Source organism: Barbatula barbatula (genome assembly GCF_947034865.1).
Source record: "Barbatula barbatula genome assembly, chromosome: 3".
Classification (NCBI taxonomy): domain Eukaryota; kingdom Metazoa; phylum Chordata; class Actinopteri; order Cypriniformes; family Nemacheilidae; genus Barbatula; species Barbatula barbatula.
In genome coordinates, this window is record NC_136764.1 from 7,380,808 (window position 1) to 7,405,466 (window position 24,659).

Sequence of the window (24,659 nt, forward strand, 5' to 3'; positions counted from 1 at the left end):
GGTTTTGTCTCTACGCGCAACTTGCTGGATGCGCACTAGAAGATGCGCCACCAGAGCGCATATAAAGCAACAGAGCGCGCGCGTGAACAGTTGACTTTTCCTCTGTCCATTCTGGATGCTTTCATCCATATAATCGGATCAAACGTTGTCTTGGGCTAATGAAGTTCTGCAGAAGCTTGTGAGTGTTTCGTTTTTTGCTTACAGTTGGATTTTTAATCTTAATTCTCTTTGGTCTAAAAAAAAAAGCAGTGGTTTTGTGGCATAGTTATTTGCAATTTTGTGTCGTCCTCGTTTTGTTCCCTACAGTAACAAACAGGTTGCTGTTTTTGTTTTTCAGGTAAACAGCGGTGTTAAGATCTTGAGACAGGTGGAAGATGATCTCACCTAGAGACTGCATGTATGCTGGAAGAAAACGCAGAAAGCCCATTCAGAAACAGCTGAGTATTTATATTTAAAGTGCCTTATTGGAGAAGTTTCTAGTAGTTTTGACACGGTTTTCTTTATTTTTACAAGTTAACAACTTTGATGCCTTTATCCAAAGTGACTTGCAGCGCATTCAAGCATAAATGTAGTGTCGACATCTACATTACCTTCGATGTGTGAGTCTAATTGAATACTTTGTGGATGCAGCAAACCAGAGAAAGCCGGGCAGAAATCGAACCCGTCTAAGAGACACCGTGACCGTCTGAACGCAGAACTGGACCGGCTGGCCAACCTACTTCCCTTCAGTGCTGATGTCATCTCCAAACTGGATAAGCTGTCAGTGCTGAGACTCAGTGTGAGTTACCTGCGAGTGAAGAGCTTCTTTCAAGGTAGAGTCGATGTTCTCACTGCAGATTCATCAAAATATTCCTATAAACTAAGAGAAAAAATGCATTTCAGCTAGTCAGTAATGTTTTGAATGCTTTATTAGAATATGTCAATGTGTAGTTCATGTGTATTCGAGATTGTTTTCTGGTAAGCGTGCTGTTTGTTGTGAAGGTGGTGTAAGTTCCGAGTGTCATTCTGGATCAGTTCTGGCCTGGGTTGCTTGTGTGGCGAGTTGGCAGGCAGGAGGGCGGTTGAGCATCTCTTGTCAAATCCGAGTAATCTGGACCATTTTAACTGTTATGTTATGAGTCATGGCGGAGAAAGAGGTGTAGCCAGAATGTTAGTTCTTGATAAGTATGATGTGCACTGTAAAAGTTTTTGCTGTAGTTATGCAGCTAGTTGACAGTAACTCACTGTAGATTTATGAAATTTATTGGCAACAGTTTGTTAAAAGATAAACGAATTAAACATGAAGACGAAATAAAATAACAACCTCTTGCAAAGCATTCTGTAAAGCAGAAATCAACATTCCCAAATCCCTTTTTATCTAATTTTGTGTCCCAGAATGGCTGTTATTTTAAAGTTTTTTCTTTAAGGATATAGACTTGTTAATGTTTAATGATAATTTCTCTTTGAACAAACTGTTGCCCGTAAATTACATAAATGTAAGTTACTGGCAAACTGCTGCTAGTAATACTGTAATTTCCACAGAAACTTTTTACATTGTGCATTTATGGGCTGTTTTGTGTTTGAGTAGTCATTGTTGGTATGGATGTCTTTGGTTAGATTTCACCGACTCGCTTATAGTTTGGATCTGATGACCAGTATTTAGTTTAGATAACTCTAAATACATATAATACAGGATATTTAAAGGTCTAGAATGGAATTCGTAGTGGAGAGTATGAGAGTTGCAGCCACTCTCTGTTCAAACACGATTGCGGCCACCACAAAAAGATGTCATCGGCTGAGACAGCATGTCTTATGTTGACGCAGGGAAGAGATCATGCGGGTAGGGCTGGGCAATTTAGCCTAAAATCTATAAATCGATTTCTTAAACAAAAACAAAATAATCGTAATCAAAAGAAAATGTTTGTTTATTTTTCTTAGTTTTTTGCCCGTGTAGATCACGGACAATGTTTGTAGTGTAAATATTCCCAACTAAAGGTGTATTTTTCTAATGAAACATTGTTTTTAGATAGTCAAAGAAAATACAAAGTATTTATGGTTATTTGTTGAACATTCGTTTATAGACATCTTTGTGTTATTTTTTGGAAACATTTCCTCTGCCACTTAAGACAGGAGAACAAACGCAACACAAATCAGCAATTCATCTGTCTGCATGTGTCGTAAAAAATTGGGTACGCACGCTTGAGGACCCTGCTTGGAGACACCAGTCCTGCCGTGACGTCATAAATTCTGTCTGTTTCTTTCACGTGAGAGCTCTTAACTGAGCTTTAATAGTTAAACGGAGCTTAATTCTCATCAGTCTGTTTGAAGAATATAATGTAAACGTGTTTCAGTATATCTTTATTTCTCACAATATGCACATTTTTGGACAGTCTTGTGATTACTAAGTGGGATTAGACCTGGAAGAATGTCTCGTATCAATTTACCTGTCTTTCACGCATATTACATAAACACAGAATATTTTATTTCCATTTTAATCTGGTCATTAAAAATACATTATAAGCTTTCTTTAGACATACGTTTCATGATTGTGTATTTGCTTATATATATATGTGTGTGTGTGTGTGTGTGTGTGTGTATATATATATATATATATGTGTGTGTGTGTGTGTGTGTGTGTATATATATATATATATATGTGTATGCCCAAATAAATTGAATTTAAGTCTCTTTTGCTCTGAAAAGGCGTCGACATGGATATTAAAGGGAAAGTAATCGAAATAACCAACATTGAAAAATTACGTCGGTTAGAGCTTCTTAATGTCGGTTTCGATTAATCGCCCAGCCCTACATTAGAAAGACTGTCGAAAGAGCGATGTCTTCACTTATTTTATGCATTTACATAATTATTTGCGTCTAAGTTGTGATAAAACTTAAGCATGTCATGCTTGCATTGGACAGCACGTTTGAAGGCGGAGCTAGTTAACTGTAAATAGCAGCACTTTTTAAGGCATTTGATCTGACAGCAAGATAGCAGTTAGGAATAAGTTAACCGGACTACGTACGGCAGGGCAGAGGAATAGGAAACACGCTTCGTACAGTTGTTTGTCCGTTTAGGGCTACTGTACAAAAGCAAAATGGCAAATTCAATGTCTGTAGGCCTGATTCGTATGTAGATAGTTATGTTTGTATTCCCTTAGAATAAACTATTTCTGTTCAATACGTACGTATGTTATATTGTATTTCGGTCCATAGATCATCAAAAAAATCCCATACGTTACCTTCACTGAAGGCGCAAAACTAAGTACACCACAATGTAACAAGATGTTAAAGACTTTGTGCTTACATATTACAATACAGAAATATGCAAACGAAAGCCAGATTTATTATGAACTCATCATAACTAAATTATGATATTGTGCTTTATTACTCTTTACCGTATATTATGAATTGTTTCTGTTTTTATCTATGCTAAAAATTATTTGTAGAAAGATCTGAGGCAAAATGTAGGTAACGCAATGTGTGATTATTTAATATTTCACAAAGAAACGAAAGAGCTACATGAGTAGTAAATTCTTTTTCAAATTTAAAGTTGAAAGATTGCTGCCAATATCTGAGGTTAAGTTGTTGAAGGAGCAACATCTGAAGGATTCTGATGTTTGTGTTATGGCACTGAATAGCTTTACTGTTTTGATCAGTTATGTGTGTCCGTAATTTTTTTAAACTCTTACTTTTGTCAGTCACATGAAATGCACCGAAAGGAAAGAAACGCTCAAGGTGATTTGCTGAATTTTTATAGATTGTAAATTCAAGCTGTATTTACTCCATAACAACATTTTGTGGGTTAGAACACACATGAGGGAGTAATTCAGATCCAGAGGCAGATGAGGAGAAGGGGGTTGTGGGTAATGGATGCCCCACTGACTCCTGGGGAAAGTTTGCGTGACAGCAGTTTGGCCTTGTCTGCATTCTATGAGAAAACTGTAAAAGAGAGGGATGCTGAGAAAACGTGATGCTTCTATTTATATCACTCACAATTCACTTTGGATGGCCAAACGTAATGCTTCATTTCCTATCTATACTTTACTGTAGGCGATTTCTGTCAAGCCTTTCCATAAACACTAACTGCTGTTAAAAGAACGAGTCATTATTAAATGAAACGAAACGCGTTTCTTCCCCATAGAAGTCCAAGGAAACGGCTTTGATTTAAATTGGTAATTTAAAGCGATTAAAAACGATATTTCAGTGATATATTTTAGTTCGGTCCTATAGCAAAGTTCTCCTGCAAAACATTTTACTTGAAGCTTTTTGAATAATTTACTTGTTTTACTTTTTATATTATTATTTAAATTTCACAGTTATGATACAATTCAATAAAAAATGTATAATCTACAGCAATTTAACAATTAAACAGTTGCCCATTGACTTGGCCCTAGTCATTTTTATTCCTACTATGGAAAATCAATAAGTTATTTTTTTTGGGGTGGAGACCCATTCCTTTAACAGTGATAAGAATTAGATATCCACAAATATATTAGCCAATAATCGGTAACTGTCATTAAAATCAACTTTCATAATATCGGCTATCGGCAGATAGTTTAAAAACAGCCGATGATCGGGGCCAAAATATCCTCTCAATCAAAAGAGGACAGGAAAATGCTTTGAATTTGTGCTCTTTACATAGAAAATGCACAGCAGTTTGGTGTTCAATATTAAATGCACCCTCTGCCGAAAAATATAAATTCTGTCATGAATTACTCACCTAGGACCGTTTATCTTCAGACAACAAATTAAGATAGTTTTTGAAGACTTCTGGGAGCTTTCTGACTCCTCCAGAGACGGACCTCTTCAAAACGATCTTAATTTGCGTTCTGAAGATAAATGGATAAGCAAACGACTTGTGGGCCGGTAATTCATGACAGAATTTTAGTTTTTCAGCAGAGGGTCCCTTTAATAGTCTTTCTGAATGTTATTAATTCATATAAAGTTACTTAATATTCATTTAATCTTCAGAATCCGTGCGTGCATCCTGGGTCAGGTTATAGTAATTGTAAGTACAAAAATATGATATAATAGTAAATAGCTCAGAGAGTTTACTATTAGAAGATGTGAAATTGGTTAATTGAGATCTCTCAAAGTGCTTGTTTTCTGCTTTAGAAGCTAGAAGTGAGATTTTCCCAACTTTAAACTTATCCAATGAAGGAGAAACAACAAAATGTTCCCTATCCCTTTCTTTATCCATAATAATGAGTCGAATTGATATATTTGTCAATATTTGAACACAGCGCTGGCGGCAGCAGTAAGGATCGGTCTCCGTTAGGAAATCATGTTGGCTCTGGTTTAAAGTCTGTCGCCATTGAGCTTCCAGTATCATGTTTAGTTTTCTCTCCGCAGACCCTCGGCTGCTTGCGTGCGGATCAGGGAAATTCCATCTCATGTCTTCTGTGCTGGAAACATTCTTCTGTTTGTTTTCATCATGTGTGCTGAAAACTGATGGATGATCCAAGCATCCAGCATTGTGTGTGTGTGTGTGTGTCTGTGTGTATCCTAACATCTGTTTTAGCATGAGGCAGAGAATTTTCCTCCCTCACTTATTTGAGAATTCCTGCTCATATTTATCCCCTAGACAAATCCATCTTTGATCTTTATTTAAGTTGTGCACACATGATCCATTTAGAAAAGTGCTTTGCGTATTGTCACCCAGCCATTTAACGCGTCTTTTGTTGACACGAAGGCTAGGAGCAACAACAAAAATCTGTTTCTGAACAGCTGAAATATTTATTGTTAACGTCAAACCCCCACAGTAAGAACATTTATGGGGTCCGTATTTGTTGGCAAACTTAAGACGGTTCGTCGCACGCAATGTCGTGCAAAGAACTGGTCAATGACCCAGATACTGTACGTCATAAAGGAGTCTGTCTTAAAACTCTGTTCTGTTGCGTGACAACTGTAATAACTTCTGATGTTTTTTGGCAAACCCTTTATTTTCTGTTCTCATTCATATAAACTTTGTGTTTTCAGGTTTGCTACGCAGCTTAAAGAACAACTGTCGGTTAATAAGGAATGACATGGCAATTTAAGTCATACACAGTAAAGAGATGGCCGCAGGTTTCACAGACCTTTAGCGTTTGTTTAAATGGAGCGCTGGCCCTTTAAGAGCGTGCAGTTAAAGTGGATTTGCGTGACTGTAGTACACCAGACCCTGACCTCAGAGACACTAGTGAAAATCTGTCCTTCAGATGTCCAGCAATGCACAAATGAGTCTACTGTCAGACAACCTCTTTCTTGTGAGTCATGACAGAATGCCTTTATTCAACATTCTCTCTTCTCTGAATAGTATTTTGGGAAAAAATCCCTTAAAGTTTTCAAGGTTGAGTGCTTTTAACAGAATCCATTTATTCTGAAAAGCACACATAGATTAAAATGCTTTTTTGTGAAGTATAGTTGAGAAGTTGTACTCCTTGATAAGGAATGTTAAAGGAAAACGTTATAAAAGGTCTTTTAGTATTTGAAGGAAAGTTGTTAAGTGATTTTGCACTCATAAACCTCCAAAGCTTATGAAATATATTGAGTGGTTCAAAGTCAGGTATGTATGTAGATAATACCATCAAATTAACTTGTTTGTTTGTTAAAAGAAACTGGGAGAAAAGAGCCAGAGAATCCATTCTGCGCTGTGTTATATAGCCGGCGCATAAACTCACATCTGCTCATAAATGTAACCTCAGTTGTCAAGAGCAAATCTGGTTTTTATTTCCATCCCCTCATCAAAACAACCCAGCGGTGAAATGGGCTGCTTATTAAAATCATTTTCTGCCGTGTGGGAAGATAGTTTGTGAAAAGTAGCCCATCCACCTGCAGAGTTGGATTTTTTTGGCAGTAGATGTGAAGTGAATGGAGAATGAGCCCTTAGAGGCGAGAGAGAGAGAGAGATGTCTGTCTAAGGCAGGTCTGTTTCTGTGCGAATCAAATGTGTGGGTTTGATGGAGAGTCGAATATAAATCAGGATGGCAGGTCATCGTCACCAGTCAATTTTACATGATGTGTGTAGACTTGTACCGTCACGGCTTATTAAAGAATTCTGTCTTTGAGTCAGGTTTTATTACATTATAGTGCATTAGTTAATGGCATAGTTTGTATGAAAGTACTAAATGACTGTCAACATTTAAAGGAATCGTTCACCAGAAAGGAAATTCGCAAACAAATTTTATATTAAAAAATAAAATGTCTTTTACACACATTATTAAATGTCTTGTGAAACAAAACAAGTGTGTGCTTGTAAGAAGACTTATTTTAGAAGACATCTAAATATGACATTTATTGTTTGTGTTTATCTGAAGAATACAATGAGGGATGGTTTGATGTTGACTTAATTGAGAATTTAGAATCTATTGTTTAATTTTTTTATTTGGAGTCAACAGTTGGTTGCAATTGGCAATCTCACCGCTAGATATTGCTCAAATCTCCACTTTGCTCCATCAAACATGTTGTTCGGAGTGCAGGGGGCGCTATGGAGAACCTTATAATGAAATGATAAAACAAAATGAACATTGTGTAAATTCACAACGGCCGCTGAAGAAAACTAATCATGATCTGAAGCAGATTTGGTTGATGTATGATATATTGTCTAGTGTAAACATTACAGTGTCTGTTTGTGGTTATGTTCACTTTGATCATGTCTTTCACTTAAGATGTCTCAAAAAGCTGGCACGGAATAGTTTTGTATGATTTTATCTCACTGCTTTTGGAAAGATGGGCCACAAGAAAGACCGGAGCACATTCCTGAAGTTAGTCTGTGGTCATTCTCGACCAGTCGTGAAACTGAAAAACACATTTGAAATGGATCTGCTTGACTAAGAGCAGATGACGAATGGAAACGGTTGAAATGATAGTAGCTTCAAAAAAGTTTTCTTTCAGAAGGTTTGATATATCCATGATGATCCCCTCCCTCACACACTTCTGTCTTTCTTTCTCATTTGTTTTTTTTTTCTTACAGCGGTCCAAGAGAAAGAAAATCACAGCAGGGATGCGTCAAACCAGGACCACAGCAAGGAGCTTCTGTCTAATGTGATAGACAGCGATCTTCTTCTACAGGTGACTGCAATGGCCATCTGTATAGCTTTAAACAATTTATAACTTCTTATTTCTCTTTATTTTTATAACTGAACTTCATTTGCCATCACAAACATTCCATCTTTATATTTGCATGCGTCACATCAAGCTGTTTTAATTCAATCGCATGTCTCCTATAGTCTCTGACTGGATTCGCTCTGGTCGTCAGTACAGATGGGATCATTTTCTACGCGTCGTCCAGTATCGTCGATTACCTTGGATTTCACCAGGTACCAGTTTTCCTTTTAAAGTATAGTTAACCTTCAAAGTGAAAATTGGGTCATCATTTACATCCTGTTTGACTGACTTTCTTCTGCAGGACACAAAGAAGATATTTTGAGGTGTTGTTCTGTTGCCAACAATTTTCAAAATCTTCTTTTGTGTTCTGCATAAGAAAGAAAGTCATACAGGATGAAATGACAAGAGGGCAGGTAAATGATGACAGAATTCTCATTTTGAAGGTGAACTACTCATAAGTGCTTGTTATCTTGTCCTCACTTTTGGTTCAATATGTCATTGCACAGCTTTGTCATTTCACAGTGCAGTGAATTGCAGACTAAATGTAGTTCACAGGAATTCGTGGCCATTCTTGAAGCTTGTTTATTAGTTTAAATTCCTATAATGTTAATCGCAACCAAACGTACGATTGAAACTAGTAAAGAGGAGCCCCCCTAAACCAAATGTGAAATATAATTTTTTTTGGATCAACTTAACTCAACAATTTGGTTTCTTCACAGTAGTCACAGCACTGTCAGAGAAATTTTAACACAAAATCATGTGTGGTTGTACAAGAAAGGGCCATTTTCACTGTGTGAGTGCAACCTCTCAAAATATAAAAATAGTTCCTTTCATTCACATCTATTTTTCTTTAGAAGTGTTTTATAGTCTTTAAATGTTTCCTTGGCAAGTGTTAAATAGTGAATCTCACGAAAACATTTCCAGATCACATTTCACACAATGAAGAGACGGTTCAACCCCAAATAAAAAACAAGTCATTTAAAACCTATTGCTTTTTCTTTTGAAGGACGCATAAGATATTTTGAGAAATGTGTCAGTGGTTTTGTGACCATACAGTTAATGGCGGTCAGTATTGTTTGGTTACAAACATTCTTCAAAATAGCTTTTGGGTTCTGTAGAGGAAAGAAATTCATGCAGGTTTATAATAAGATAAAAAAAGTAATGAAAAATGTATTTGTTTGGTTTGCTAACATTCCCTGTACGAATTCTTGATAGCGGGATATTATATTCATTACTAATCCAAATAATTGTTTTGCTCCTTTACTCATCCAAAATCATCATTTTTCTTGAGTTTTTTTGCTTTTTGTGTCTATTTCCCATTATTAATGTGTGCATATATCGCAGTGAATGTGCATAACTGCCATGAATATTCACAAAGCACATTTCATATATTCTTAATTGGTGGGTGAAATCGGACCTGGACGATCCTGGCAGGTTGCGTGAGATCGCGTGTAAATTCCTCCTGTGTGCGGAGAATGTGATGGAATACTCGCGCTTCGGCATGAAAGGCTGGTGGAAAGCTTCGCATGTCCCAAGCTGGAAAATTAAAGGAAGGTTGAATATTTTCGGTTGGTTTATGAACAGTGGGTTTGGTGGCGTCAGATGGCATTTCAGACTTTTGTTTTTCATCAGCATCGGAGTCACATCTGTCCGCATGCAAGCAGCCGTGGTGTCACGCAACACAAACATGCTGCTCATGAGACGGCCGCTTTACCATTCCGAGCGCTTTATTAACCGTAACTCAATACAGCAAATACGCAAGAAAGATGAATAATAAGTCATTTTTAACAAGAAGTCTCCAGAGGGAAAATTTGGAGTAATGTTTATAATGTGGTTTCATATAAAACTGAATTAAATCATATTAAAAGAGATGAAAAGCTATTGAGGCAATTGCAGTTGATAGTGTGTACTTTAATAAACATTACTGTTCTTATTGTGAACGATTCATCTGCACAGCTCATTCCAAAGAAATAATCTCTGTCATCTTTTATCAAAATGTGATAACCTTTCTTTCTGTCCTCTTATTTGTAATTCTTCCCCTCCGATATCCTGAAGATTTGAAGCCACCATTGTTCTTTTTGCATTGATATTTTGCATTATTTACATCTCAAATGTTCACACAGGTGTAAGTTCATCACATTACCTATAGACACTATATTTTGTAATGTTATTATTTTATCGTAAAATATAATTTTATTTAAAGATAAGACGTTTGTAAAATCGCTACTTTTAGGTGGTGTTCCTGTATCTAATCAAGTGACGTTGAGATATTTTGAAGCAAAGGTCAGATTCATTCATTTGTGTGCGTATGTCATTATAGCGGGCAAACGGAAAGCTCACACTGGTGCGAGAGCCGAGGCACTTCTGAAGTAAACACTTTTTGCTTTTGTGTTGTTGTGCGTGACTCTCTTTGGCAGACGGACGTGATGCACCAGAACGTCTTTGATTATATCCATGTGGAGGAGCGGCAGGAGTTTTGGAGACAGCTCCACTGGGCCATGAACCCCAGCCGGTCGGACCCTCAAACCGCCCGAGACGCGGGTGTGTATACTTACCATTAACCCTGTGTGACACTGTATTCACTGATCCTAATTACATTCAGTTTACTTGCATGGATGTTTCTGACTTTAATGTGCTATATTGTAAGGTGAAACCTCTCCGAGTACCTCTAAGGGTTCATTCACCCCAAATAAAATATGTTTCTCAAAACCTGCTTCATTTTAGCTAAATGCTCTTTAACATTAAACAAAAGAAGATGTTACCATGTTTTTAAATAGGTGGAGGAGAACAATCAAACCTAAATTATACAAAGGCCTACATAGGAAGATTTAGAATGTTCACTAAACATCGTAATGTCATTTTCGACAGAGGCGGCTTTTGGTGGGTTTTGCATCTTAATCTTTTCATATACTCCTTTGAAAATGTGCATCTGCTTTAAGATCAATAACCGTTTTTTTTCATCTCACGTGTTGTTGCAGGTGAGAATGTTGCGATTGGTCATCTGTTCAGCCCTCAGGAGATGGATGGGGTCCTTCCAGACCTGTCGCCCTTTCTCACACGGTGCTTTGTTGCAAGAGTACGCTGCCTGCTGGACAGCACCTCAGGCTTCCAGGTCAGTTGTGGCATCATACAAACAACAGATCAGACCCGAATCATTTTCTGATCTTTTTTATTTAATGCATACATCAACATTATCACAGTTTGGTGAACCAAATAAACCTTAATAAAAAGCTGTAGTAGTTGACCATTGGCAGTTGCCCTCTCCAGGTCTTGAAATAACCTTTTAAATACCCTTTCATGCACAAACTATGACAACTTCAGCATTTTAGGGCAATATGTCCTTGTGAGTGAGTATCATTGATCTGGCATACAACTGTTTTACTCTTTTCTACTGTAGCGCATGCAGTTTCATGGCAGACTGAAGTTCCTGCAGGGTCAGAAGAGAACGACGGACGCTAGAGTTCTGTTGCAACCCCGGCTCGCCCTGTTCTGTGTGGTTGTTCCTGTTGTCCTGCCCTCCGTCACTGATCTCGGAGTCAAGAGTATGATGATGAAAAGCAAACACAAAATCGCTACAAGCAGGTCTCTCCCCCCGCCTCTCTCTCTCTCTCTTTCTCTCTCTCTCTCTTTCCTTTTGTCTCAGCTTTTTTTGTGAGCTCATACAGGCGCAGTTTTTGATTTACAGCGGCCAGTAGTGTTGTATTATAGATTTGCAATGAATATTTCTTTCCGAAACACGACGGTGGCCCCCACAGTACAAAAATATGTCTGCGGTTGTGACCATGTATTTTCTCATGTTGACGCAGGGAAGAGATAATGCGGGCATTGGAAAGACTGTAGAAAGAGCGATGTCTTGTTACAAAAGATAAAAGGAAAAAATTATAAATTGTGTAAATTTAAACTTTATAAGCAACTGATATTTCTGGGACTTCATTGACTACCATAGTATTAAAACGATAAAAAAATATTTTTTTGTTGTTCTGTTGAACATATATTGAGATATGAAGCATTTAGGAAAGCAAACCGCTACGGGGGTACCTTTGACCATTTAAATATTTCCTACTGTGGTAGTCAATGGTGTCCAAGAAGTGTCAGTTCCTAACATTTTTCCAAATATCTAGCTTTGTTTTCAACAGAACAAAGAAATGTATACAGGTTTGGAACAACTTTGGGGTTGGGGTAATTCATAACAGATGTTTTTATTTGGGTGGACTATCCCTTTAAATGGAAAATTATGGTAGCATTGCAATGTACAAAATTGTTAGTCTCCTACTAAAATACAGTGCACTCGAAAAAACATTTTACTTACTGTAATCATTCATCCACCGTAAAGTCATTTTAAATCTGTATGACTTCTGGAGAAAACAAAGGTTATTTTGAAGTATGTTGGTAACCAAACAACATTGGCCCCCTTTGACTTTCATCTTATGGACACAAAATCACTGAGACATTTCTCAAAATATCTTCATTTGTGTTCCACAGAATAAAGTCATATATACAGGTTTCGAACTAGATGACAGAATAAATCTTTAGTTTTGAGTGTACTATCCCACTATTCGCATGCTGTTTAAAGTCACAATCAGTGGCGGTTTTAGGCACGGGCGAACCGGGCAGTCGCCCGGGGCGGCATTTTTTCATGTCACGTGGGGGGCGGCACCGGCACAAGCAGTAAAAAAAACTCTGGGCCGCCGCAAATTGGTTATCTATTATCTATCATTTATTCATTGTGTGGGGAATTGGCAAATTGGCGCCCCTGCATGCTGAAAAGATAAAGGTATGCAACTATAATGTTCTCTCTGTGTTATGATTACTGTATCCATGTTGTCATCTGAAGAGCTAATTTTAACTGTAGTGGTGTTTAGCCTAGTCGTTAGAGCGCCCGACTCTCATTCGGACGGATGCCGGTTCGAGGCCCGCGCAGGGCAGGTAACCAATCAACACTTATACAACAAATTTGGTTTTAAGTCAACAAACATAAGATCTAATTTCACCATAATATTGTGCTTTGCAACAAAACTGTTACAAGTTCAGTTATTATTATTTATTTCCATCAGTTGGGTTAACGTAAGGTCCCGTAATGAGCAAACAGAATTTTCAATCTGTAGCTAGTTTCTAAGACGAATATAACCTTTGCTATTTATTTGCTACATCGCACATGTCATGAATATGAAGGTTTTATGCATGTTTATGACAACTGTCATTAAGTGTCATTCGCTCAATTGTGACATTTTTAATGCAAATATTGTTTGTTTGAGGTCTTTGTTGACAACTTTACATTAACCAATACATCTTAACCTGTCATAATTGTCATAAAAACATGACATAGCAGATTAATAATTGAATGTAAGACACTACTTAGCTGGTGTTTCGGCATCTAACCATATTGCCTTAGAGACACTTCTGTACGCGTCACAGTTGTTTTATTTGACAGAACAAACATTTTACTTGTACGGTCAACAGAAAGTTGGCCATCCCATCGCTCACCCCCTACCAACCACGACAAACAATATAACACACCGGATATAAAGGAAACGGAAGTGAACACAACAAAACACGTGATTACAAATAACCAATAAGAAGATAAATGAATTAAGGCCACTACAGCTGGGTTAACCGTCATATTGGTTTTGACATTGGCTGTCATGAGGCCATTATAACTGTCATGAATCTTTTTCTGACCACTTTTTTTCCAGTGGTACAAATTGAATGTCAGTAAAATATCATTAAGTGTTAATACTCTGTCAAATTGTTTTATAACAATGTCATGTATACTTTTCTTGACCTCAACTACAGTGGTACAATTACATTTTAATGACAAATTCAATTTGTACCACTGTAGTTTAGGTCAAGAAAAATATGACATAATTTAGTTTTTTCGAGGGGGGGGGGGGGCGCTCAAAGATGTTCTCGCCCGGGGTGCAATTCAATGTAGAACCGCCACTGGTCACAATGAAACATGAGTTGCGATTGTCTTTTCCATATCATGACCTACATCTGAATGAAACGGATTCTTGAATAAATAAATGTAGGGCGTAACTTCATGTCGCCCTTCCCTAATTGTTTGGGTCATTGTAAGTTGGCCTGATACACCAACGATACCCATTGGACAGTCAGTAGGCTAATAGTCCAACCCCTTTTTCAGGCATTACGTCACATTGTTGTTGAGAGGGGGATTCAAGCTGTTTTTGTTTAAAGATTACAACTGCGAATGCATTTTTACAAAAATAATGCACCGCTGTGTAGAAAAGGAGTATTATTATTTTTAACTCAACTGTAACTTTAAGAAATGTTATGCTGTGTACTGGGTAGTGGGTACACAAACAAGCCTCACCCTAAATTATAATTGGGGTAACTGTAGATATTGTAATTTTAATCAATGTAATTTTTGACTTTGCAGTGATAAGAGGATCTGCGTGTCCCGTGGCTCATCTGACAGCGAAGAGATGCTGCGTTTTAACTGGTCAAGCACTTTCTGTCATGACAGTTCCAGGTCAATCCTGGCCAATAGGAGACACAGAGGAGAAGGCTGTAAAACCCAAGAGCAGCCTCTCAACTTCTGTGTTTCCTCTCTGGGCGGCCCTAGACATCAGGTTCTGGACGTTCCCTGGAACACCCAATGTCCTGTCGCCTCACGCACAGGGCCTGGCAGAATCTACCACCCTGACGGCCTCTACAAAAACACCCATACTGGAAAATTACAAACTGGTTACAGTGCAGATGCACACAGGCTCAGTGGTCACAATGGGGTGGAGAGTTATTGTGTTGATGTGAAGGGCGAGAGAAGAAATAATATGGAGAATGAATGTTATAATACCATGATTCTCCCTGAAACCGCAATTAAAACCGAACAAGATTCGGACTCTGAAAACGGGTGTAATGCATACGGCACACATTGGCGCCAAAGTATGACGTTCTCGGAGTATCCACAGGTAAAAACCGAAGCCGAATGGTGTGACAGCTACAGCTCATGTCAAAGAGGCAAAGCTGACGTTAGCCCTCACTTCAACGGGCAACACAAGCATCTCTGCGCAGGAGTCGGCAAACCTCTTAAGTGTGTCCTGAACAAAAGTCTGAACTATTGTGACGCTTTGAGTGTCGGTCAGGATGGATGTGTGTTTGCGGATCATAAAAGCTACATGCAGCAGGATGTCCGGATGAATTATGAGTTCAGGAGTCACGGTGTGTTACACACGATCAAACGGGAACCTCTCGACTCTCCGCCCTGGTCTGACAATTGTCGTGATTTTAGTCAAGGGCACGTGCAAAGACACATCACCCCAAACTGCACAGTGAACACTGCACTACACAAAGCAAACCCATATGTTTACATGCAGTGAAAAGGCTGTTAAATTGAATGCAAATGCTCAGGGTTTCTGCTCCTTTATGACAAAGATAACATTGCCTTGAGGTTTTGTAAGGATATTTCCATTTTGGGCCCTAGTGATGTCATTGCAGAGTTGCCAGTTAATGTGGTATATACACTTTTATGGTTATTTGGAAATACTTTTTACAGGGATAACAGATAGAGGTCACAAAAATAAAAACACAACTGTATACAGAGAAACTAATCCAGTTAACGTTTGTATGATTTTGGATTTAATCACTTTTTGCATAAACAAGAATTTGTACTCCTGTCGCTTGGTCGTTATTTTTTTATCCCGTATTAAGTTTTCGAAGTTACTAACGGGTGTGAATGATTTAGTTGATCATTTATTAAAAAATAGCTGTTGACCTTAGTCAATGTTTCTGTGTTTTCTAAATAACACATCTTTTAAATGGCCTATTCAAAAACTCGACGTTTATCAATTTTGGCCGAATATAACTTATTAATAACATAGGACAAAAATGACAAAACTATGACATTTTTAACATGTCAAGTTCATTTATTTGCGCAAAAACATATGCAATGCGCAAAGCAGAGCGCATATTTGATGTCCTCGGAGCAGAAGGGGTATCGTCATCTGATCGAGTGTGGGCGGCACCAGGAAGGCGCAGCTGATATGTCAGTAAATCAACAGAATAAACTCGTCTGAGAAGAAAACATCAATGAACAGCTGTTATATAACTTAAGCCACAATTCTTTAAATAAACACTGCGTCCTGGTAAGTAACTTCACTTATTTTACACTTAGCTTCTAAGGATTTGCTCGCTGGACGCAAATTTTCAAAGCTAATGTAGTTAGCAGACTAGCATCTGTCAATTGGGGCCTTACGGCAGATAAACTGATATTAAGCGCAATGTTTTCATTTATAACTCCATTTATTGTTCAGCTAAATCGAGGCAATTTAAGTGTTTAGATCGATCAGCTGTTTGTGTTGGCTTGGTTCTGCATGTTTAAATGGCTGACTAGCTACAAAATGAGATCATGTTTTTATTATGCTAACATGTTTTATTGTGTTCGTTAGCTGTATTTTTGGAGTTGTTATTGCTTAAAACAAAACAACTGCAGTTTGATTGATATTAACTGGACTGCACAGTAAAGAAACTAGGATTTATCAGGAGTTATCTCATTTTGGAACCAAACTCTTTTAATATTCCCTAACCACACATATTAAACAAACATACAAATGTGTAAATGCACGTCACAGATTTGTTTTTATTAAATGATATGCAGCTTGATTCTCTCGTGTTGGTATATTGTTTGGGTCTTTACTCATAAAATCCAGTACTTTTGACCAGTGTTTGGGTTCTCATAAGTCCAATACTGTTGCTTTAAATTTTTCAAAAGTCCATGATTTTAGCTGGTGTTTGGGTCTTTTCAGTGCCTTTAACCTTGCATCTCGAGAGTGGTAACCATGGAGGAGACCAACAGGGAGGCTGTTGCCACGGCTGTGCAGAGGGTCGCAGGGATGCTGCAGCGGTCCGACCAGCTGGACAAAGTGGAGCAGTACAGACGCAGAGAGGCACGCAAGAAAGCTTCCGTAGAGGCGAGATTAAAGGTGATCATTTTTTCCTTCTGTTAATTGCTGTTAGCAATTATTAAAGCGGCCATAACACACAGAGCCTCGGCATATCTCATGTTAATCTTGAGTACTTACAGAATAGTATCGCACCCTTCAAATATCCATAGAGTCTTTAGTTTGATCACATTTATAAAAGACAGATACAACATCTCAGAAAACATGCTACGTGGCGGAAATAAAGCAGATGCGCACACATTGCCAAACAAAACACAGACAGTTTCACTTACCAGGTGCGGTTCATGTCCGGCATCATTTAGGGATGGGACTGCCGATCCATCTATCAGTTTCAAACGATCTCCAAATCCAGCTTTATATCCACCCAATTCATCACCCAAATGCAGTTAACAGACAAACACAGCTGAACTTTGCGAGCGTTTTCAAGAGAGAGAACACCATCGCATGGCCACTTTTTAAGCAAAGCTTACTCTTGATTTCACCAGGCTGCGATTCAGTCCCAGTTGGATGGAGTCCGAACAGGCCTCACACAGCTCCACACTGCGCTGTGTGATGTGAAGGACATCCAGAATTCGCTCGCAGATGTCAGTAAAGACTGGAGGCAGAGCATCAACACTATAGAGAGTCTGAAGGACGTGAAGGATGCAGTGGTCCAGCACAGTCAGCTGGCATCCGCTGTGGAAAATCTTAAAAACATTTTCTCAGGTAACGCAAAAACACCTGTGATGAATATTAATATATAACGAATGTTATGTTCCACATAAATGCGTCTGTAATTCACTAACATTTTGTTCCATGCAGTTCCTGAAATTGCACAAGAGACTCAAGCTTTGATCGAACAGGGCGAGCTGCTTCTAGCTCACCGCAAGTTAATGGACCTTGAGTGTTCCCGCGATGACCTCATGTACGAGCAGTACCGAATGGACAGCAAGAACGTCCACGACATGAACCTAATTCGCGGATACTTCGGCGATGTTCAGGGCCTTTCGGATGAACTTTCCAAACAACTGTGGATCGTCCTCCAGCGCACCATGGTCACCGTACGCAGTGACCCTACCTTGCTGGTGTCTGTGATTCGAATCATTGAGCGCGAAGAGAAGATCGACCGCAAAATGCTGGACCGCAAAAAGCAGACGGGGTTCATCCCACCCGGTAGACCTAAATGCTGGAAAAAACATATGGACGAAGTCTTAGAAGGCACCGTGAGTGCCCGCATCGAGGGTACGCAAAGTGAGACGCGGGAATCTGACAAAATGTGGCTGGTGAGGTTACTGGAGATCACAAGGAAGTACGTGTTAGATGACCTGGTCGTGGTGAAGAACCTGATGGTGCAGTGCTTCCCTCCGCACTACAACACATTTCAAGTGTACTTTGATCTGTATCATAAATCGGTGTCTGCACGGCTTCAGGAGCTGGCGGTAGAAGATCTGGAGGCCAATGAGATTGTCTCGCTTCTCACGTGGGTTCTCAACACATATAAAAGGTACGATTTTGTGGTTTTGACTGTTGTCTCATTGCATTATATAGCATTATTGACATGACTGACATCGAGTGATAGGACTTTGCTCGCTGTTTCGAGAAATCTGATGGAGTGTGATTTCTCATTCTTTCTCTGGTAGTGTGGAGATGTTGGGACACCCTGATCTCCAGCCCGAGTGTGACGTGACGCAGTTGGAGCCGCTGCTACCTGAACAAGTTGTGAATGATTTATTGGGAAAATACCTCAAGACATTTACTGTGAGTCCCTTATTTTCAATATGACAATTTATTTTACGTTAAGTCATTTGTTTATTTGTGCTTGAACTAAAATATATTTATCAGCTTTTGGTTTTAGCATTAAGACCTTCGGAACATTCTGTGTTCGACGTGCTTGCTTATGTCAAAGGTTGGGAGCAATCTCGGTTTGACACAACTTTGTTGTTTTCCAGTCAAACATCACAGGCTGGCTGCGGAAAGCTCTGGAAACGGATAAGAAGGACTGGCAGAAGGAGACGGAGCCTGAGGCAGACCAGGACGGCTACTATCAGACCACATTACCGGCCATTGTCTTCCAGGTGCAACAATCTTGAGAATCTCGAGTTCTGCGTAAAATACAATTTAAGAGGATTTCAAGAGCATTTGTGAAAGCAGAGGAGTAAAAGCAGGAGTGAACTCTATGTGCTGACGTGAGTTATATAAATGCTTTTCTGTCTTATCTCAGATGTTTGAGCAGAACCTTCAGGTAGCAGCTCAGATCAACGAGATGTTTAAAGAGGAGGTGCTGAAAGTCTGTCTACAGCAGATGAAGTTATTCCTAGGAAGGTACTGTGATCTTGAGCTCGCCATCTGTCTTATTATTATCATTATCAAAGACGGTAGTTTAGTAGCAGACACTCTGTCTGTCACCCTGACACAGGTACCGAGAGGAGTCCTTCGCTTATAAAGAGGAACATCTGAAGAATCGCCAGATGCCGCAGTGCTACGTTCAGTACATGATCGCCATCATCAACAACTGTCAAACGTTTAAGTGAGTGTCTCATACAGAAATGATTTGCACAATAATAATGATTCTGTTAAGTTCTTATTTATATTTATATACCGTCATGTCACTCCAGGTCCATATGACCTTTTTACTTCTGTGGAACATTAAAAGAAAATGTTAAAATAATGTTCACTATGGATCGATTCACTTATTTGATACAATACACAATACTGGGTTCATAATACGATAGTATCACCATTTTTCGAACACATTTAAAAAAGGTCAGTAGTTCAATTAGCATTTATTTCTAAAACATTTTTGGTAACGTGTTTGTTGTAACTTATTGTAGAACTGACAACATTCAAGGTTAAATTGAAGGTTTTGTATCTTAATGTATAAAAATGGCATAGGTCTGTCGCATAGAAGTTTAACTGAATTTCAACTCAAAATTTACTTTTAAGAGTAGCAAAAGCACAAAACCTTAATACATGAAGGTCACATGTTGGCAGCTCAACCAAGTGTATTATACAGACATCCTATCATTAAAAAAATTCTGCTTTTTTACATTAAGATTGTTACACTCCTAGGGATACACTGATTTTTTGGGGGTCATAAAAAAAACCCAAACAGTAATTCATTAATAAACAATAATTTACAGCGTAACTAATTGTAACAATAATGTTCATCTACAGTACATATCTGTATATAAAGTGGAACAATATGTAAAGTTTGGGGAATAAAGGTGTAAGAGTAAAGGGATTTATGAGGGAACTGCACGCCATATAAACATCCAAATCAAACCGCTCTTGAAATACTTGATTATAGTCTCAAAAGATCAACATCGATTTTACACATTAAAAGTTATCATATAAATCATTGTCAAAATAAATTAAACGACAATCATAAAATCAATCAAATAAAAATTATCCCTAAAGTCAAAACTCAAGTCAAATTTACAGTTGACAGACAGTTTGCTTGCACAAAAACTGAACACAGCATTTCCCCTTGTCTCATGTTTGCTATAATAATAAAATAAAACCCTGTATTTTATTATTATCCACAGTAGCTTATTTATGGGTACATTGTGATTACAAATCTTCACGCAAAGATTGTTGTATAGCATACTGCAGGCATGCAGACCACGTTATATTAAAAAAGTTACCCCTAAGTTTTAAAATACTTGCAGAGTTTCCTGAATTTGTTTCCCAAACTTTGCATTATTGTTACAATTAGTTACGCTGGAAATTCTGTTTGTTTATGCATTACATTGCAGGCCGTAATCTAAAGCGTTACCTAAAATAATCCAACGCATTTGTTTTCAGAGAGTCTATTAATAGCCTGAAAAGGAAGTATTCTCAATCGACTGAACTCACGCAAAATGACGCTGCCATTGACAAACTCCTCAATGAGGTGGCTAAAGAGGGCTGTCAGTTCCTGCTGGATGAGGTCTTCCTGGATCTTGAGGTACACACGCTCGTGTCTCATACTGATGGGTGGTAAAGTTTAGCATGTCGAGCTAAAAATGGACCGTTTTGTTCTCTGGACAGCATCACCTGAACGAGCTCATGACCCGGAAGTGGTTGAGCGGCTCTCATGCTGTGGACACCATCTGTGTGACGGTAGAAGACTACTTCAATGACTTTGCCAAAATCAAGAAGCCTTATAATCGGGTATGTATACTCAAAATCTATTTTGGGATTTAAGCATATTTCTTCTAATGTTTTTGTTTGTTATATATCTAGGGTTGAAAATTATATAATAACCTGTTGAATAATATGATAATGCTTGTGAAGTTCACCTGTTCATCATGTCGCGTGTGCATGAAATAGGAAATGACTAGCAAGGCTCATCGGCGGGTGGTGGTGGAGTATCTGAAAGCCATCATGCAGAAGCGTATCGCGTTTAAAAATGCAGAAGAGAGGAAGGAGGGCGCCGACAGGATGATGAAGGAGGCGGACCAGTTCAAATTTCTTTTCAGGAGACTTTCCGCTGTGAGTCTCAGCACACCTCGCGGAGCGCCAGTAGCTTGTTAAAGAGTTGATGTTTGAAAACACGTTTTTGTGTCCAGGGAGAGGAAACAGACCGGCTTTGTGATTCCATCACTACGATCGCAGAGGTCTTCAAACTGACAGACCCAGCCCTGCTTTACCTGGAGGTGTCCACCCTGGTGTCCAAATATCCTGACATCAGGTTAGCCTTCAGATAAAAACCAGACATTAGAAACATGGTCAAGAAATCACTTTGAATGCATATTTAGAGACTTAGATTACACCAAAATGTACGAATGTCATTGCATTAGATAACAAAGTATATATTTCAAAAGACATTTGTCAGGATTTAAAATCTATAGATAATTCACATTATTTTCAAAGTGAGATGTTTGTGATAAAGTACATTAGTACTCATTTTGACACAAAGACTCTCTCTCTCCCCCTCTCTCTCACTTTAGAGAGGAACACATCATGGCCTTATTGGCCGTCCGTGGTGATGCCAGTCGAGAGATGAGGCAGATGATCATAGAAACTCTGAACCAAAACAAACCTTCCGCTTCCTCTAGTTTTCAGCCAGTCTTCAGAGACATCACCGTGCCGACCATGACCATGACAGCCATGACCTCCATGACTGTCCCTAAACTCCTAAAATAATCCGACCTCTCACATTCAGAACATTTACCATGTCACTAACAGACCACAGGGGGAGCGTTTCTTCCCATGATGCACTTTGAGAGAAAGAAATGAGCTTTGGAAACATCTCAGCGCTGATACGGCTTCTTCTTGATGTGTGTAGTAACTGTAGACAGCGACATTGATTTATGATGACTTGATGTACAGAAGATATTCCAGCATCTAACAGGGATTTCGGGCTTTCCTTTCTATTTGTTCTAAAATGGCTGTTGTGTAACATTCAAAAATGACCAAACAGCATCCTAAAATCAGTCCAGACTTACAGAGGTGGGTTTCTCTCTATGATGTCAAACCTGGTGTTGTGTACAAGTAGTGGAAAAAGCATTCTGGAGATTGTGATAATGACTGGAACGATGTGGTTTCTTCAAGAAATTTGCGTTCTTGAATATAATAATGCATCATTTTGAGTTCGCCTTTAGTTTGTAGTTCGTTTGTGACTTTGCTCACTAAAGCTGTCGACATTAAATACGGTTTCATTTCAATAAATTTCTCAGCGTTCAATGCTGCTGATGTTTACATGTGTGTTTCTTGACAAGCAGCATCTGACAACTTAGTTACAAGGCACAGACGTCTTGCATGAAAATCTAACGCTCTCTTAAATCAAATATTGTGGAATGCAAAATCAAACATTTTTGCATATCAAGATTACACACAGATAGATATGATAAATGTAAAGCTTTGCTATCTTGTGTCTTGCATTTTAAGTGCGCACTATGAAGTGCACAGATTTCTATTGCACGAATACTGTATATAGTTATGGATGTGACATTTGCTGTCAACACTTTAAAAACCTACAAATTCTCAGAGAATGTTTTTGTCACCAATATACTGATCCATGTGTTTGTATTTTACTTAACCCCTGTTGATCGAGACATCGGAAAAAATATTACTCCATTCGCGTTTTCTACTAAAGATTAGGTAAACGTTTAAGTCATGTCAGCTTTATTTATATAGCGCTTTTTACAATTTTCATTGTTACAAAACAGCTGTACATGAGACATATTGACAATAAGGAAAACACATAAGGTTATGCAAGTCAAAACACAGGTCAAATATCAGACAGACTATCAATTCCTATATTCAGTGTTAATTAAATAAAACTATAATTATAGTTTATAAAACAATTATAGATTATAGATGACAACAAAAGGATAGACAACATACTTTGTAGGATTTCTGTGAGTTAAAAAGCACAAAATAGAAACAATAATACCCAACAAATGGAGAAGGGATGACGCTTCATAGAATATAAAGTAGTTACCTGACCTGACTAGGGAAAACTGTGCTTTAAAAACGCTGAACTCCATATAAAACCACCAAATACTGACATCGGAGCTATCCGTATGCTAGAAAGCTTTGGTTAAAACACTATTTTCATTATAACAAGATTTTGTCATTGCTTTCAACTTTGGCATTAGGCGAAACAGACAAAACAAATACAATTCAAGATACTGTAAACAATAATAAAAAACTAAAATTTAGAATCCTGTCTCCTGAAGACTAGTTGTGAAGACTTCGTCTGTATTATTTAAGAAAACTGTAACCATCTCTTCAAGACACCAAAATCTCACTCTAAGACAAACTTGACAGTCCTGTGGAAATAGTCGAATTATTGGTGCACATGGAAATGTAGTCATTGATGATATAATGATGATGGTTATTTAAGTCTTTAAGGTTGAATTTCATTTGTACTTGAAAAAACACATATCCCCCTCCCTATGTTTTACTCTTTTGTATGGTGTATAAACATTTATTTTCATTTTTTCTGTGAAGTTAACCAATTAAACACAATTATATGGCCTAATTATTGCATCTAAATGCAAACCAAAATAATGATTTATTAGTACAAATAATAAAAACAAATATAACTGTCCTTTGATTTTGTGTCTTTGGTGACACAAACCATTATTTTGAAAGTATATAAATAGGCAAGCAAGTACTTGCTCTGTTCAAGCACACACATTGTGAGTTTCTCTTTCCTTAATATAAGTTTTATTTAAAATGTCGTTTTTTTGGTGTGGTACTTTTAGCGTCATTGGCGTTGCTTTGGTTTATGTCAGCATGAAGGACTTTTATTTGAAAAACAAAACATGTTTATCGGTATAATTTTAGTGTGCCTCATCACGTTTTTTGCCTTTCATGGGAATTTGTCACTGGTGTTACACCAACAATGACTGAAAACTCTATGCAAATAATAAGTTAAATTAAATAAGGTACAAGATTCAAGTCGGCCATTTACATTGGTAATAATGCCGGTGAATAGTAATCATACAATTTTAGGCACGAAAACTGAATTACGTGTTTGACTTGAACTCAAACAGTCACAGTATTTTTACAGTACAGTACACACCAAACTTCTAACTTTTAGTGAGACCCTGAAGACCACCTTTAAAAAAGATTTAAAGCACACAGCTAATATCTAACACAAGCTATCGTCCTATGATGTCCTATCTTTTGTCTTTACATCTCTTACAAGAGAAAATATAGTTAAAGCACGGCCACTGTAATATCTTGCAGCTTGTCGGCTGTAGC

At 38.1% G+C, this 24,659-nt stretch overlaps 2 protein-coding genes across 3 annotated transcripts; both read left to right on the forward strand.

Moving 5' to 3' along the window:
- The first annotated feature begins 52 nt into the window (after positions 1–52).
- Positions 53–15,697, forward strand: ahrrb (aryl-hydrocarbon receptor repressor b). Of its 2 annotated transcripts, XM_079451668.1 has the most exons (9): positions 53–178; positions 338–436; positions 631–812; positions 7,931–8,028; positions 8,187–8,276; positions 10,482–10,605; positions 11,043–11,176; positions 11,462–11,646; positions 14,462–15,697. In XM_079451668.1, the coding sequence occupies exons 2-9, from the start codon at positions 375–377 to the stop codon at positions 15,399–15,401; spliced, it is 1,815 nt and encodes a 604-aa protein (XP_079307794.1). In that variant the 5' UTR covers positions 53–178; positions 338–374; the 3' UTR covers positions 15,402–15,697. The 2 variants fall into 2 exon arrangements, with proteins under 2 accessions (XP_079307794.1, XP_079307795.1); XM_079451669.1 differs by lacking the exons at positions 53–178; positions 338–436; positions 631–812 and adding an exon at positions 1,788–1,819.
- A 300-nt stretch (positions 15,698–15,997) lies between these two features.
- exoc3 (exocyst complex component 3) lies at positions 15,998–22,829 on the forward strand. Its single transcript, XM_079453171.1, has 13 exons — positions 15,998–16,166; positions 16,827–17,003; positions 17,468–17,687; positions 17,784–18,465; positions 18,602–18,719; positions 18,911–19,036; positions 19,183–19,283; positions 19,378–19,488; positions 20,766–20,907; positions 20,991–21,113; positions 21,273–21,434; positions 21,512–21,633; positions 21,893–22,829. Exons 2-13 carry the CDS (start codon positions 16,860–16,862, stop codon positions 22,086–22,088), a joined length of 2,247 nt encoding a protein of 748 aa, XP_079309297.1. The 5' UTR covers positions 15,998–16,166; positions 16,827–16,859; the 3' UTR covers positions 22,089–22,829.
- Positions 22,830–24,659: the final 1,830 nt, after the last annotated feature.

Coding starts and splice junctions, on each gene's coding strand:
- exoc3 (XM_079453171.1), top strand. CDS start 16,860: ATGGAGGAGACCAACAGGGAGGCTGTTGCCACGGCTGTGCAGAGGGTC. Junction 17,688..17,783: donor TCTTAAAAACATTTTCTCAG/GTAACGCAAAAA, acceptor TGTTCCATGCAG/TTCCTGAAATTGCACAAGAG. Junction 21,435..21,511: donor TTTTCAGGAGACTTTCCGCT/GTGAGTCTCAGC, acceptor TTTTGTGTCCAG/GGAGAGGAAACAGACCGGCT.
- ahrrb (XM_079451668.1), top strand. CDS start 375: ATGATCTCACCTAGAGACTGCATGTATGCTGGAAGAAAACGCAGAAAG. Junction 8,277..10,481: donor ATTACCTTGGATTTCACCAG/GTACCAGTTTTC, acceptor TCTCTTTGGCAG/ACGGACGTGATGCACCAGAA. Junction 10,606..11,042: donor TCAAACCGCCCGAGACGCGG/GTGTGTATACTT, acceptor GTGTTGTTGCAG/GTGAGAATGTTGCGATTGGT.